The following is a 14,296-nucleotide window of genomic DNA, read 5'->3' as shown; positions in this document are numbered from 1 at the left end:
AGCCTTTGTTATTTAATAAAATCATCTCTATGGTTATAATCTTTCAGTTCATTAACATATTTCATGATAGCTTTTATTTATAACTATTTTTACAGAACAGAAATACAATACTTCAATTTACCATACAATACAATCATTTTCATCATTAATCTATATTTATTGACATTTACTTATATAAAAATATTTTATTCAGATGCTAAACTAATCTGTCATTTCTGGCCAATCAAAGAGGACGAAGGTAGGAGATAATCAATATTCATTACACATTTTAGGGCCAGTATTTTTTAGTGTTACCTTTTTAGCAGGCCTGTACAACAGTGATAAAACTATTTTTTAAGGATGGGTGAACTATAGTAACTATTAACACCCTACGGGAATGCATGCGGCCGTTGTACAACACCTGCCACTAGGCACAGCATTTAGAAGTTCAAATAGATCTGCCCAGACAATTTCAAGTGGAAAGCTCAGCAATCATAGTGGAGCATGATATGTTTAATTTGATTTCTCTTTAAATTATTATCATCATCATTTACATATTGATATGAATTATATAATCTCTCTCATTGATGGGTTGACCTTCAGACATCTCTAGCATCACTGATTCCTTCAGGAACTTTGACCTCCATTCCGTCCATATCTTTAGTTACACACACTTGACAACCTAAACGAGACCTAGAAATACAAATGAATACAATACAGTTATATATTGGATATCTGTCATTATGTGTGAATAATTTACTTTGGCACGCTTTATATATTGTTTATATTCTCATGTTTTGTATTTAAAAACACCACCAACCCGGAGAGGAGATAGGCACCACTGGGAGATGGCTTATGCCTGTGTATCGTATCATGATGAGTACTACTACTAATTCCCTATGGAACGACTTGGTGCACTGTATCACATAGTTCTGCGCTATTTGATTACTCTGGTTGGTCAGTTTAATACCAGGGAAATACATGCATGCGCAGCAACAACTTAAAACAAAAACAGGCCTCTCATCGGTGTGTTTACCTTTTCCAAAAAAATTGTCTTCACACTATGCAAACCTTGTTACAACTTGTTACTTTTTTGCAGGTGTGAAAGAGGTATAAGATGATTATGTATATAAATGTTGAAAATAATAAATTTTTTATAATAAAAGATTTACGTTTCTTCAAGTCCATACGCAAGATCTAACATATCCATTTCTTCATCTGTGGCACCAGGAAGTTGATCAAAGATTTCTTTCTTGAATATCAAATGGCATGTTGAGCAGGCTAATGTCCCTTCACAGGCACCTAAAAAAACAAATCATTCTCAAATGATTTAAACATGTATTGTCCCCCAGAAAAAAACAATTCTTTTTTTACTGAATATGCCATTTTAATGTCACATAATTATAGTTACCCACTTTGACAAAAAATTTGATCGAAAACATTTTATTTACTGTACTGTTATTTAAAGCAAAACATATTCTAATTTGTCTGTCAGACAATGGGTTTTTCATTAAATTGAAACCACTATTTTTGTTAATTTTTTTATACAGAACTAAATAACTTGAAAAAAAAATGTCCAATTCAAAGTCTGATTTTATTAATCTTCATTTTTCATGTTTTTGGAGTATCAATAGTTGCATCTTTAAAAATTGTACATTAATTATTGTTTTTTTGTGTGTGGCACACATATTCCTAGGTATATTTATTTGAATAAAGGGGCCAGTTTGAAAAGGGTGAATATAAATAGTGGCTCAAAGTACACATGACATCAAACAGATGTAGACAAACAAAGATTGAGCAGCCAAGACACTAATCTGACCTATGACAAACAAAATGACTATGACACTATCAGACAACATTTACATACTACATTCTATGAAAGTATGAGTAAACAGTATGTGAGTAGTTATACCGTATAAAAACTGTATAACAGTAACCTAAAGCTCTGTCTACACTATGAAACTAGTTTGACAAAAAAGTGTGACATGCCCAAATAAGGTATTGATATGCCCAAATATGGTAGTGACATGACATCATCTTGTCCATCACACACAACACATCACATTTTGTCAAATAAAGTATGAGAGTGTAGGGAGAGCTTTATACATTTGCCTGTGTAGTGTTAATTCAGATACATTACAGTTTCATAAAAAGGTGATTTCAAATAGCTTTGTGATTAAATCATATAATTTTGTCGTTTTCAAGTAATTTAAAAAAAAAAAAAAGATTGAGATTTGTGAAACATTTTTAGGTGCTTGGCGGGAAAGCTTGCATTAAAAAGTGTTAGCCTCACGTCAGATGCGTGGGACATGTATGCTTTTAGTTAGTATATACTCCACTTGAAGAAATGTACTCTGTTTGCTTCTTTTTTTAAAACTGTGTACGTTTTATACTTTTTTAATTAAAAAAATACCGATTAGGTTTATTACGAAACCGAAGACCACCGACTGTCATAAGCAATTTTTTGTGGCTGAGAAGCTGACAATTAACGCGCTTTAGAATGAAAAGTTTAACAATATTTTAACTAAATGTTAAATTTACTACTAGAACATGTTAGTAACATGTACTGGATATCATTGTTGGTCATATAACCATACCGGGGTAGATTAGTATGACAGTGTTATTCTTACCAAATCCATCAATATCTAGGTCATTATCAAGTACAATGTCTAGAAGGTTTTCACCAAGTGCAGTTTTTACGGTTTCCTTTTCACCATCTCTGTTTATGTACGTCACATTTATCCTATTGATTAAAGTAATAATATATTATATACCTAGGCCTAGGGCCTACGCCTAATAATAATTTTAAATTATAATTAAATAAAATAAATGTTTCTTCCATTAAATTAATGGTGTGGGATATTCCCTAAAGCATTACCCTAGCTAGGCTAGTTATTCCTGTATGCATTAAATTTAAAAAATAGAATAAACAGTAGGCCTATGGTATTAAATGTAATTTACATAGCTAGGCTAGGCCTAATGAATTACCGGCCTATGTTTCACGCCAGGATATCAAGTCAAGGCTGCGCTTTCACAAGAAGAAGCAAACAGCAGTAGGCCTAGCTAGTTGGGCCTAACTTTCACTTACGTTTCTTTGGCTTGATTTGGATGCAAAGAGGAAAATCGACCAAGAAGTATATTACATGATGTTATTGGTTTTAGTCGAATGTAGTTTGCGGTGGTTTGATGTGTTAAAACTTGTTGAAAATACTGCTTGGAGTGGCAAATCAGATTTCGCGTTATACTTCGAAAGGCTGCCATCTCTGTTTTTTAATAAAAATTCTATGCTAGTTGTGCATTGCGCCCCCTCTCTAAGCAGGCCTAAGTTGATGTGTTTGAGGGCGCGCGGCGAAACCACAAAAATAAAAAACTCATGACACACATCCATATTGCTTAAAAAAATAATAAAACGCATCAAAAGAAGACTCTAAAATAATGGCACTTGCCCGTGAATTTGGAAAATCGCTGCGTTTGGTTCTTCAAAAGAGAAATGCTATCGTTAGTTTATCTTCAAGTTATCATAAGAATGTGAGTGAAAACATGAAATTTACGTGTAATTAAATTAATAACATGGCTTGTTTACTTCACATGTTATGTAACAAATAGCATGCGCAATTCGTCTTTTGCCTTGTGACGTTTTAATGCTTGGTCGTTTCGCCCTTCAATCACACTTTTTTTTTGTAGTTTAATAAAGCCCATTTTCATCTCATTGTCGTTACAATATAAATAAAGTTAATGTTATTGTAGGCCTAGGTTGCTTTGTTTTTTTTTCTTCACTTCATGTAATTGAATAATGAATGTATTTTTGTCTACAGTAGTACTAGTAGGCCTCTATCTACTCTAGTAATATAGTATATTATTATATGCTAGTTTCTAGAGTTTGATAATTAAAGATTTTTTTTACAACATGTACTATGTATTATTGATTGATTGCATTGAATGTTTAATAAAATATGATGTTTTAAAAAAAATAATAGGTGATCGATCATTATGAGAATCCACGTAATGTGGGTGCATTGGATAAAGAAGATGCGAATGTTGGAACTGGATTAGTTGGAGCGCCAGCATGTGGTGATGTTATGAAACTTCAGGTAGTGACGTGCACATCATTTATTCGAAATTCTATGAACTTAAAACAATAAAATATGCTTTTAAAAATCCTTAATTTTAAAGCTTCCACACTAAAAAAATGCATCAATAAAAATGTTTTGGACTACTAAAATAATTGTAGTCATTGTATTTATAAATACATTCTTGCTTTCAGATCAAAGTTGATGACGATGGTAAAATTGTTGATGCTAAATTCAAGACATTTGGTTGTGGCTCAGCAATTGCTTCAAGTTCTTTAGCCACTGAATGGGTGAAAGGAAAGACTGTGAGTTGGCTAAATATTTCCTTTGTTAATGCAATCCTAGTATAATTCCACCACCCCCCACCCCCTAATTTATTTTTATGGCATTAAAAAATAATTTAAATTTGAAAGACTTAAAGCTAACGTTATCTGCACCTTGCCAAGTTTGAATAAACAGACAAGAATTAAAAACAAACTCTCATTTCCAATCAGACCCAAAATATTTTTTGCTCAAGCACCATTGATCTGGAATTGACTTCCATTATCACACCCTATAGTCCTTAATGCAGAATGCTCAGTATTATTAATATTATTCAAGTTCAATCAATTTCAACTTTTCTTTCTTCATTCATTGAGTGTATTTCCCTTTTTTCCCTTTGTAGTTGGATGAGGCCACTGAAATCAAGAACAAGGATATTACAAATGAATTGTGTCTTCCACCTGTCAAACTTCATTGTTCAAGTAATAAGTTTACTTGTAATCAATTAAATTCTTATATATTAGGACCATTATTAAGGGGACACCTTCTATACCCAACAAAATTTCTCCTTAATATGGTTGCCTCCTGAATAGTTGTTGGCCGTAGTGTTAAAACATATAAATGTAAGTGAGGGATAACCTGCTACTTGCAGCCTACTGGGCTGAAACACATACCACAACTTTCTTTTCCCCTAAGGGTCCCTTCGTATCGCGTGCTGCCACCAAACAATGCCTGGGAATTACAGGAAATTGACCCTTTAATATGTCCCCTGAATAGAAGTGCTCCACAAAGGGGATCTACTGTACTACAGTATATTGAACAAATATTGGGGAAAAATATTCTAAAAACAGTTGACTTGCAAATATATTATTTTTAAAACAATACAGTTGTATTTATATTTTTATCCTATTTTTTTAGTGTTGGCTGAAGATGCTATCAAGGCTGCCCTCAACGACTACAGAGTCAAGCAGACATCAAAGCAGTCTATTGACCAATCAGCGAGTTCAGCCACCTAATCCTAACACCTTTATATCAAAGCTATATTTATGAACTCTCTATTGTATAATAGCTTTATAAATACAGTATGCAAAGTGTATCTACTGTATGTTAACTTCTGTGTTCCAGTTTCACTAACACAAGAATTCCTATCTTGCACAAATTTCTTATTTTCGTTTTGTAAATTGAAAATTTCTTTTGAGTATGAAATTGATTGTTTAGACTAAGTGTATTGTTAACTTCTTCTGAGGTGTGGCGGGTGAAATGAGGGGTATTTATGACGTAAAATAATGTATCCCATGTCCACACTAAGTGTATTGCTAGCAGACTTAGGGTGTGGCATTGGGAGTGTCCTAATTGTAAATATAATAATGTGTCCTATTGTATTATTAATGCACGGTGTATACTAATCATTACTGTTATCAATGTTGCAGAATACACAAATAACTGTATTGTATGGCAATTGTGTTATTGGTAGTACTACATAATGCAGCTACATTGAAGGGTATACTGACTGAGCTGTGTTTATATTTTGCAATTTATGCTTTAACTGATGTGGTAGCTAAATTATATAATCATTATTATAGGGGCCTAGAAAAGAATACTTATCTGTTGAATTTTATCAGCTAAAAAGGGAATTAAGAAAGACAATAATTATAAGAGGACATTATACGATTGCTTATGCTTCACCAGAATGTGATTAAAGTATTGTGTCTGGCTCTGAATTGTTTTTTGAAAATTTATTTTGCCAAAGAAATAAAATTTGTTTAAGAGATTAAATAGTTGTTTTTATTGGGACTAATTAAGTACAATAGTGGTTACCACTTTAATTCTAATGAGGTAAGGTATTTATTCTGATCCTCAAGCTTAACTGGAATATGAGGAAATTCAGATTATGTCCTCCAAGGACCTACGGGAGCCAGCACACCGAGAGACGACCCCTACTCTTTTCGAATTATGTACCAAGTTCTTTAACCCGCATTATATGTGCATTATAATATCATTATTCTCCGGTGTATACACCACCTGACGCAAGTTCCAGATGGTCTTTCATCCACAACACAACCAGGCCCAATGTTGCTTAACTTTGATGATCTAATGAGAACCGGTATTTTAACGCAGTATGGCCATAAAAACCTGAATGAGTTTCTATTCTTCTTGCTATATCATTCGTTTAAGTAATCATTCTAGTTGAACTGTATCTTTCATTACGTAAAGAAAAATGTTAAATCAATATTGAACTGAACACAAAGGCTTTGACACAGCCCGACAACACATTTATCACTTCACCAAATCAATAAACCATCAGCTTTCATATCCTCCAGTTACGTAAATGATATATCTACACTTATTGCTCCGTCTCAAAACTCTTGTGATCTCGAACATCGAAAAAGCCGGGTTAATCTTCTAAAAATCATAAACATCTGTTGTGTATTTTAGAAATCAATTTTCACTTCCTTTTTGTTTCAAGGTAGGAAGTTTGAGGATAAGCATTCTATCATTGTGACAAAGAATTCTACACAAGAACAATTTTTGCGAGACAAAAATTAGGGAAATGATAAACAACAAAATCGATATGTATAGAAAAGGATCTCGTCATAACGGATGTCAAAGTGCAAAGATGTATCGAATATTCAAGTGCTGCTGTATTCAGCCAATTAGCACGTTATACTGTGTTGTGAAATCAACGTCAACCACAATTTTCTTTATAGGAAATATTCTACATTAGATGTACAGTATTGTTCTTTAAATCCAATAAATAAAACTTCCAAACAATCAACAAAACTAGTTACCCGAGTACACCTATTAACTGGACACTTTTAGAACCCAACAAAAGGCCTTGGATAAGGGTTAGCTATACAGTATTGTATAGTGTAAAAACAACTGATCACCATTTAATTCATGGAAAAGTGTCCCCTTAAGCTTGGTTCCACTAGAACGTAACGCAAGGACGTAAACGCAACACAAGCGTTTTAACCAATGACAAGCTAAGTTATAGACAGTTAGCAATCACAAGCGAATAAGCCATCGCTTGTGATTGGTCAATTCACTTGCGTTGCGTTACGTCCTTGCGTTGCGTCGCTAGTGGGAACCACGCTTAAATAAAACAGAGATGTCCCAGTATTCAGGAGACTTCGCAAAGGAGATATTAATAACCCGTAATAAGTGTTGACCTTAATGTTAAAATATATTTTTGCCCCATGCGAATATAGGGATGTACCAGAGGTTCTACTGTTGATATGCATATTTTGGCCAGGCCAAGCTTTTTCAATTTTGACAAAGTGACTATATATAAAAGCATTTTTTTTAAATTCAACACAAATACGAAAAATAAAACCATAACACATATTTAACCTGCAGTAAGGTTTATTATACAAAGATGTTGACTTTTTAATTGCTTTTGTTTGTTGTGTCCTTTGAGAATGTTATTCTAGACAAGATGATCCACAATCCAGAAATATATTGTCTATTCTTCATTAATATTAAAACTTGGCATCTGTAACCGTAACAGTTTGTCGATGTTTCTCTGCAAGAAAAATATTCTACTGAATTAGCGTTTATTAACTTTTAAAGGTCATGTACATTAATAGAAATTAGAAAACATTCATCATTTACAGCATTATTCCATTTCCAGTGGTAGCTACATTGTACATATTTAATTAGTCTATAATAATAAAATTTATTTGTCGATGTTTCTCTGCAAGAAAAATATTCTACTGAATTAGCGTTTATTAACTTTTAAAGGTCATGTACATTAATAGAAATTTGAATACATTCATAATATACAGCCTTATTCCCTTTCCAGTGGTAACTACATTGTACATATTTAATTAGTCTATAATATAATAATATTTATAAAGCTCCTAATGTTGTAAAACGCTGTACATATTATTACCCTGGTAATTTTTTTTTTATCAAACATGTATGGAAACATACTCCGGGCCCATAACGCAAAGTTGTGTCTTGACCTTACTAAGTACCCAGTTCTACACCTGGGTGGAATAAGATGTTTCTGTATATAACTCGTGTACAATTTGGAACACGATGGGTTATAATATATCTCATTTAAAACCCAAGTTCAACTACTGTAATGGTTTTGAAAATTAGATAAAAATTAAATCAAAGTGGGACTGAGCTTGACAGGAGGGTTTTTCAAGGCATTTAGGCTAAACTACTAAATTTAATAATGAAATCTGTGATATTCACAAATTGTACAAGATGGAACATTGGCATTTAGTCTCAGATGGTAGTGCATGTAAGGGGTTTCTCTCATCTATGAATGTCAGAGAATACCATCATCATCACAGACAAATTTAAATAGTGAATACCAATGACAACAGGTGTTATTTACAGAATGTTTAAAATTATAAACTTCTTGATATACTGTAATTGTAATTATAAATGATGACTAAATAAATGTGAATTGAATTAGGAAATTTAACAAGTACCTGCAGATTTTATAAAGTTTCTTTTTAAATATTAACAAGTACCTGCAGATTTTATAAAGTTTCTTTTTAAATATTAACGGTAGCCGCAAGATTCAATGAATTTCTGTTGTTCTGAGATCTGGGACATCACATTTTCAGCAGCTTGTTTTCGGATGCTCTGCAAGATGTAATACAAGAATTTTTTATATATTAAGTTAATATTTTCAACACTCATTATGCAAGGTCATAACATTTGTACATATAATATGCACACGTACACTATTGAATAATAGTATAATAAGTCGTATAACATTTTGCTCATTTGCATTTTGTCTCAGATGGTAGTGCATGTAAATTGTTTTCTCTCATTTATTGATGATCAGAGAGTTACATATCATCACAGACGCAAACAAAAAGTTATTAAAAGGGCTACTGGAATGTTGCAGTTTTGGGCACCCAGTTTCTTTCTTTTTTCTACCAAAAAACAGGTTATAAACTTTATAAACATGATTAAAACATAATATGTCATGGGAAGGAGAAAAATAAGTCCAAACAAATCAAGTTCAGACCTTATACATTGAAATTAGAAATTCACCACTGAAATACGATCATTGGTACTAGAATATAGAAAATATAATACAAAAGGAAGATATGGTATACACTGTCAAAAGCTTTAAGTATAGTATAGAGTATACCCAATACTAAATCTGAATATCAAATTTCAATGTCAACACACCTGCAACTTCTTTTTCCTCTCATATCGGATTTGCGCCCTCGCTTTACGTTTTGTCTCCAACGTTTCTACAACATCCTTGTACTTCCATCCAACTTCGTGGCCGAGACGTCCGAGATCACAAAACTAAAACCATCAAATACAAAATCTTTAAGAAATTACATAAAGATAAATATACCATATTTGCACATTTGAACAAGGTACTTAGAAATTCACATTCCAGGGAATTTAATTTTTAAATAAAAATGTATTGATGAGTGGATCCCTAAAAAGCTAATCATTATCTTGAATGGGAAAACATGTCTCAGTAGTTTAATTTTAGAATCACATATGTTTCATTCCGCTGAATAAGCCATCATCGACATGTAGATAGTGTACAAAAACTCTATTAATTTTTATATGTTGCAAGTAGATCCCTTGAAATTATTCATGATCACCTTGCTCAAACTACGTTCATAAACCTTAAAATATACAATAATATTTAGTACTCTAGGCTTGGAAATACAACTGCCATACTAACCTTTCTGTTGGGCTTAAGTTTGAGTACTTTAAGAGCGGCAGGTATAACCATTCTCTTTTTCTTGTCGTATGGAGGTGGAATGCCTTCAAACACCTTCAGTTTCTCTAAAGCTTCCTTTCCACGGGCTAGCTTGTGTGGGAGCATACCTGATATAAAATAAGCATACAATTAATTAATTAACATAATGAATGCTGTGTGGGAGATATAACTGTCCCTACAGTTTTGAATTGGAACAGGCATGTACTATTGCACATGGTCCATACACTAAACAGGTGAAAAGAAATCTCATGGACAGCCACATATTTTTCATTTGGTATTTACGGGTAGTACTAGACCACATTATGTGTTTTTTTGCAAAAACAAAATGTGTTTGTCTAGCAGCGTCAATACTATCACATAGAACTGCGGAACATTGAAAGCGCAAAGGGCACTTGCTACATCAGGATTTAACTCTTATGTCCATGGCAACACACACACATCTCAGATTTCAAATGTCAAAAACTGTCACAGAATATCCAGAAGAAAAGAATTCATCATTGATGTGGTTTCTATGAATGTCATAAATAGTAAAAAATCGTTGAAATCATTAACTTTACCTCTGACTACTCTCCAGAACATCTTGCTCGGTGCCCTAAGATGGTACGGGCCACGGGAAGGCTTTGTGTTACATCGTTTACGCAGAAAATCAAGATACTTCACTATCGAAAATTAATAATACATACAGTACACATTACTAACTTTCGACTTTTAAGAACATTAGTCAAGAACTGATAACTATTAACTATAAATTTCAGTCAAAATCATTTGTATGTAAATGTCTCAGAAATTGAATGTTTTTTTCATGAAATCAAACAATGTAGGTAAAACATCATAGACATATTACTAAACGTTTGTTTCTTTTTGTCAGAAAAGAGAGAATTTAATTATATTATTTTAAAATTATTTGTAAACTTACATTTGTTTCTGTAGAAACTTCCAGAAATGTTGATACCTTCACATCTTACCACTACGATCCTTTGACCTATGGAAAATAGTGCAACAAGAACATGATATAGATTTACTACTTGATGAGAATGTTATTTATTTATCCGGATAAGTTGGTGATCTACCCAGCAAAGTTAGCGATAATTAGTCCATGAAGCCATTTATAGAAGAGGGCCTGATCTTGTAACTGGCCCATCATAAACTGCATGATTTCGCTCATTGGGGTAATTGTTGGATTTGGTTCAATAGGGTTCGGTGTGGTTCATCATTGCAGGGGTTCTTCGGTGACGTGCTACATTGGCGAAAATGTTCCCCGTTGGACAAAAGTTTGTTTTTTTCTCAGATGGTAGTGCATGTAAAGGGTTTTTCTTCAAAACTGATTCAGCAGTTATCCATCATCACTGAAAAATTATTTTTTTAGAAACAAACTTCTTGAAGGAAATAATTCTATCATAAAATCATACCTTGAAGAATGTTTTTGGCAACGATGGTAGCCAGGCGACCCAGAAGGTGCCCTCTACCATCAATAATGATCACCTGCAAGAAATAAAATGTTAAATCATAAATGATAAACGTTGAAATTAGGCCTACACAGAGAAAGGACAAATATGTGACTGTGTGGTAACGTGGTGATGTCTCAGGAAAATGTATTTTATGATCATTAAATATCATACAATGTAGGTAAAGCATCATTGACATACCACAAATTACAATCGGCCTACTGAAATAAGAAAATAAAATATAGGCTACTCTAAGCTTGGCCTAGGCCTACAGAGAGGCAGAGTACTTCACAAGGCTAGTAAAAAGTAAAAAAACTCTTTTAATAGGCTTATCTGCGAAAAAATTAACAATTTTAAAAAGGGGCTTTATATTTTCAAGATTTATTATAATTTAGGCCTACCTAGCTAGGCCTATAACTTTCTTTTTTATATAAAAAAGCATAACTTTAGCAGAATTTAATAATAAAATAAATAAATCCAAATGCACAACATACAACCAATCACATTTCAATGGACTTTCGTTAGCTAGGCTTAGAGTTAGGTCAAGGCAGGTTCAGTTTCGGCCATGCCACACAGCACATGCTTTTCTTCTCTGGCCGGTTTGTCTCGAGTCACACTCCCGACAACTCGAGTGAATAAGCCTGTGCATTTTCTGTAATATTTTTAGTCATCTGTACAAGTTTGGTAAATATTTACAAGACTACCTAACGTAATAATATATTTAGCATGCAGTGACTTCATATTTTATTGTTAAAGAACATAACTTATGATGAATAAGCCAGTAAAACAATCACAGTTTTTAACCATACCTTCTCAAAGCTCGACATGGCACGGAAAAGACCACGTGACCGTAATTCTTCAATGACGAAGTGTATTGTGGGTAGATTTTATTCTGTTTTAATTTATTCTATAAAATTTTTTTTTAAAAAACACAGAAAATCAACAGTTTCATTTACTCCAACCAATCTTTATAATTAAATATCTATTCAATTATACAAAATACCAAATTCAAAACACATGAATCTTATCTAAGTAGAATAAGAAGTTTATTTACAACAACTTTCCTAACAATGACTCCGTGGCGCAACGGTAGCGCGTCTGACTCCAGATCAGAAGGTTGCGTGTTCAAATCACGTCGGGGTCATGTAAATTTTTTTAGAGTAATTTTTCATTGCAATTTTGTACATTTAATTTTTTTTTTTAACTTAAAAGTATAATTATTTTTAAACTTCCCTTTCACAATTTCTAATTGATGGAATTATCTATGACAGTCCCTTTTAAATGCATCTGACACGATCATTTACTTCTGCCCCCAATGGCTCAGATCCATATTATCATTATTTTCTTTCTTTCTTTCTTTCTTTCTTTTATTCAATTGTTCACACTTCAAAAATAATACAAGTTATGTGAAACAATGATAACAGGTATCATAGTAATAAACAATAAGGTATCAAACTAATAAAAAGAATATATAGAGATAGGCCTACTTGTACTTTAAAAAAACAAAGAAGTGTGAAAGGAGGTAAAATAAGTATGATACTTTAAGCTTGACCCCTAACAAGACTGCAGGTTACGGTACATGACAAAAAAACAGCACATGAAGTATTGATATTTAGGATTAATTTAACAATTTGTTGAGTTAGTACACTACACGTCGGATATCGGATACTTTAAAATCAATATTCAATAACGTAATGCCGTACGTAGACGATGTTTAAATCTAATTTAATTCCATGTTGAGGCTAACAGAAAACACGGTCCATCGATGTTACGACAGTAGCTACTAATTAATGTTGTACAACATTGACCCCGATGAGACATTATTATTAGTCATCTCATGACAGTAATTAATAATAATTAGAATTATTATCCCATGGTCATCTCTATAATTAATCTCAACGGAGAGTGCTAAACATACTTCTGATAACCAATTTCTTAATTATCTTTGTTGGGGGCCAATTAAAATTAAAACAATCGATTTTTTGCTTAACCATTATCATGTTATGATGCGAAAAGTATTTAAAATGAAAATAATTACTGCTGTTTTTTTTAACCGGATTGAATCGGAATATGTGGGTGAGGACAAAAACAGACAATCGATTTCCCCGTCAAAACAACAACATCGGCGCTTATGATGAAAAATTCTAAAAGGACTGACGAGTTGCAAAAACTAAACCAGAGAAGGTGAAACGTCTGTTTCTCGACCTTACCTCACAAGCAGGCCTATCGGACAATAATGCCGCTGGACAGGGGAATGGACGAAGAAACGTCAGTTCCTCGCCTCCTTCATCGCACAAAATCAATCTGACTGCATACCTCAGGCCTATATCGATACGAAAGTATTTAAAAAAATAGTACAGAATTATCCAATACGGTAACCAACCAGTGGAGACTGAAGCTCTGTCTACATGACTATCATACTAGTTTGAAAACAAAACAAGTGTTATGTGCCCAAATATGGCAGTGATATGACGTTATATCATGTCCATATATTTTGTTTACATAAAGTTTGATAGTGTAGACAGAGCTTTAAGTACAAAGGAATGTATCACTTTAAAGCCATACTCATAAAAACAAAAAGAAACGAATGGTAGGCCTACTTCAGAATGATCAATGCACTCGAAATACATTTTGGCATATGTCATTGCCACGTTAAGTCACCATTGGCGACGAGTCCGATAAGACTTTATAACTTTTTTCCCAATTATACAGAGAAGCCTACCGTTGTTTTTCAGTATATGCCTAATTAAATAAAGCTACGTTTTAAACACAAAAAATATGATGTGCCCAACTTGTCGGGGTTATATGCCCAAATATGGTAGTGA

At 33.0% G+C, this 14,296-nt stretch overlaps 2 protein-coding genes and 5 non-coding genes across 7 annotated transcripts; 1 reads left to right on the top strand and 6 right to left on the bottom strand.

Annotated features, from left to right (window-relative positions):
- Positions 1-136: 136 nt before the first annotated feature.
- LOC140054711 (adrenodoxin-like) lies at positions 137-3,259 on the bottom strand. The gene is made up of 4 exons (XM_072099790.1): positions 3,068-3,259; positions 2,610-2,722; positions 1,152-1,281; positions 137-672 (listed from the first exon to the last, which is right to left on the bottom strand). The coding sequence occupies exons 1-4, from the start codon at positions 3,238-3,240 to the stop codon at positions 579-581; spliced, it is 510 nt and encodes a 169-aa protein (XP_071955891.1). The 5' UTR covers positions 3,241-3,259; the 3' UTR covers positions 137-578.
- A 4,396-nt stretch (positions 3,260-7,655) lies between these two features.
- Positions 7,656-12,326, bottom strand: LOC140054092 (large ribosomal subunit protein uL13-like). The gene is made up of 8 exons (XM_072098935.1): positions 12,281-12,326; positions 11,436-11,508; positions 10,943-11,008; positions 10,584-10,685; positions 9,988-10,133; positions 9,471-9,593; positions 8,798-8,912; positions 7,656-7,833 (listed from the first exon to the last, which is right to left on the bottom strand). Exons 1-7 carry the CDS (start codon positions 12,296-12,298, stop codon positions 8,829-8,831), a joined length of 612 nt encoding a protein of 203 aa, XP_071955036.1. The 5' UTR covers positions 12,299-12,326; the 3' UTR covers positions 7,656-7,833; positions 8,798-8,828.
- On the bottom strand, positions 8,541-8,619 carry LOC140055778 (small nucleolar RNA Z195/SNORD33/SNORD32 family). Its single transcript, XR_011846702.1, has one exon. It is a non-coding gene; the product is annotated as a small nucleolar RNA Z195/SNORD33/SNORD32 family (small nucleolar RNA).
- LOC140055782 (small nucleolar RNA SNORD34) lies at positions 10,800-10,867 on the bottom strand. The gene has a single exon (XR_011846706.1). It is a non-coding gene; the product is annotated as a small nucleolar RNA SNORD34 (small nucleolar RNA).
- LOC140055779 (small nucleolar RNA Z195/SNORD33/SNORD32 family) lies at positions 11,305-11,380 on the bottom strand. The gene has a single exon (XR_011846703.1). It is a non-coding gene; the product is annotated as a small nucleolar RNA Z195/SNORD33/SNORD32 family (small nucleolar RNA).
- Positions 11,602-11,671, bottom strand: LOC140055784 (small nucleolar RNA SNORD34). Its single transcript, XR_011846707.1, has one exon. It is a non-coding gene; the product is annotated as a small nucleolar RNA SNORD34 (small nucleolar RNA).
- A 217-nt stretch (positions 12,327-12,543) lies between the features above and the next one.
- Positions 12,544-12,615, top strand: Trnaw-cca (transfer RNA tryptophan (anticodon CCA)). The gene has a single exon. It is a non-coding gene; the product is annotated as a tRNA-Trp (tRNA).
- The last annotated feature ends 1,681 nt before the right edge of the window (positions 12,616-14,296 follow it).

This window comes from Antedon mediterranea, chromosome 7 (assembly GCF_964355755.1).
Source record: "Antedon mediterranea chromosome 7, ecAntMedi1.1, whole genome shotgun sequence".
NCBI classification, from domain to species: domain Eukaryota; kingdom Metazoa; phylum Echinodermata; class Crinoidea; order Comatulida; family Antedonidae; genus Antedon; species Antedon mediterranea.
Note: the sequence above shows the minus strand (reverse complement) of the source record. Positions and strands in the feature narration are given on the sequence as shown.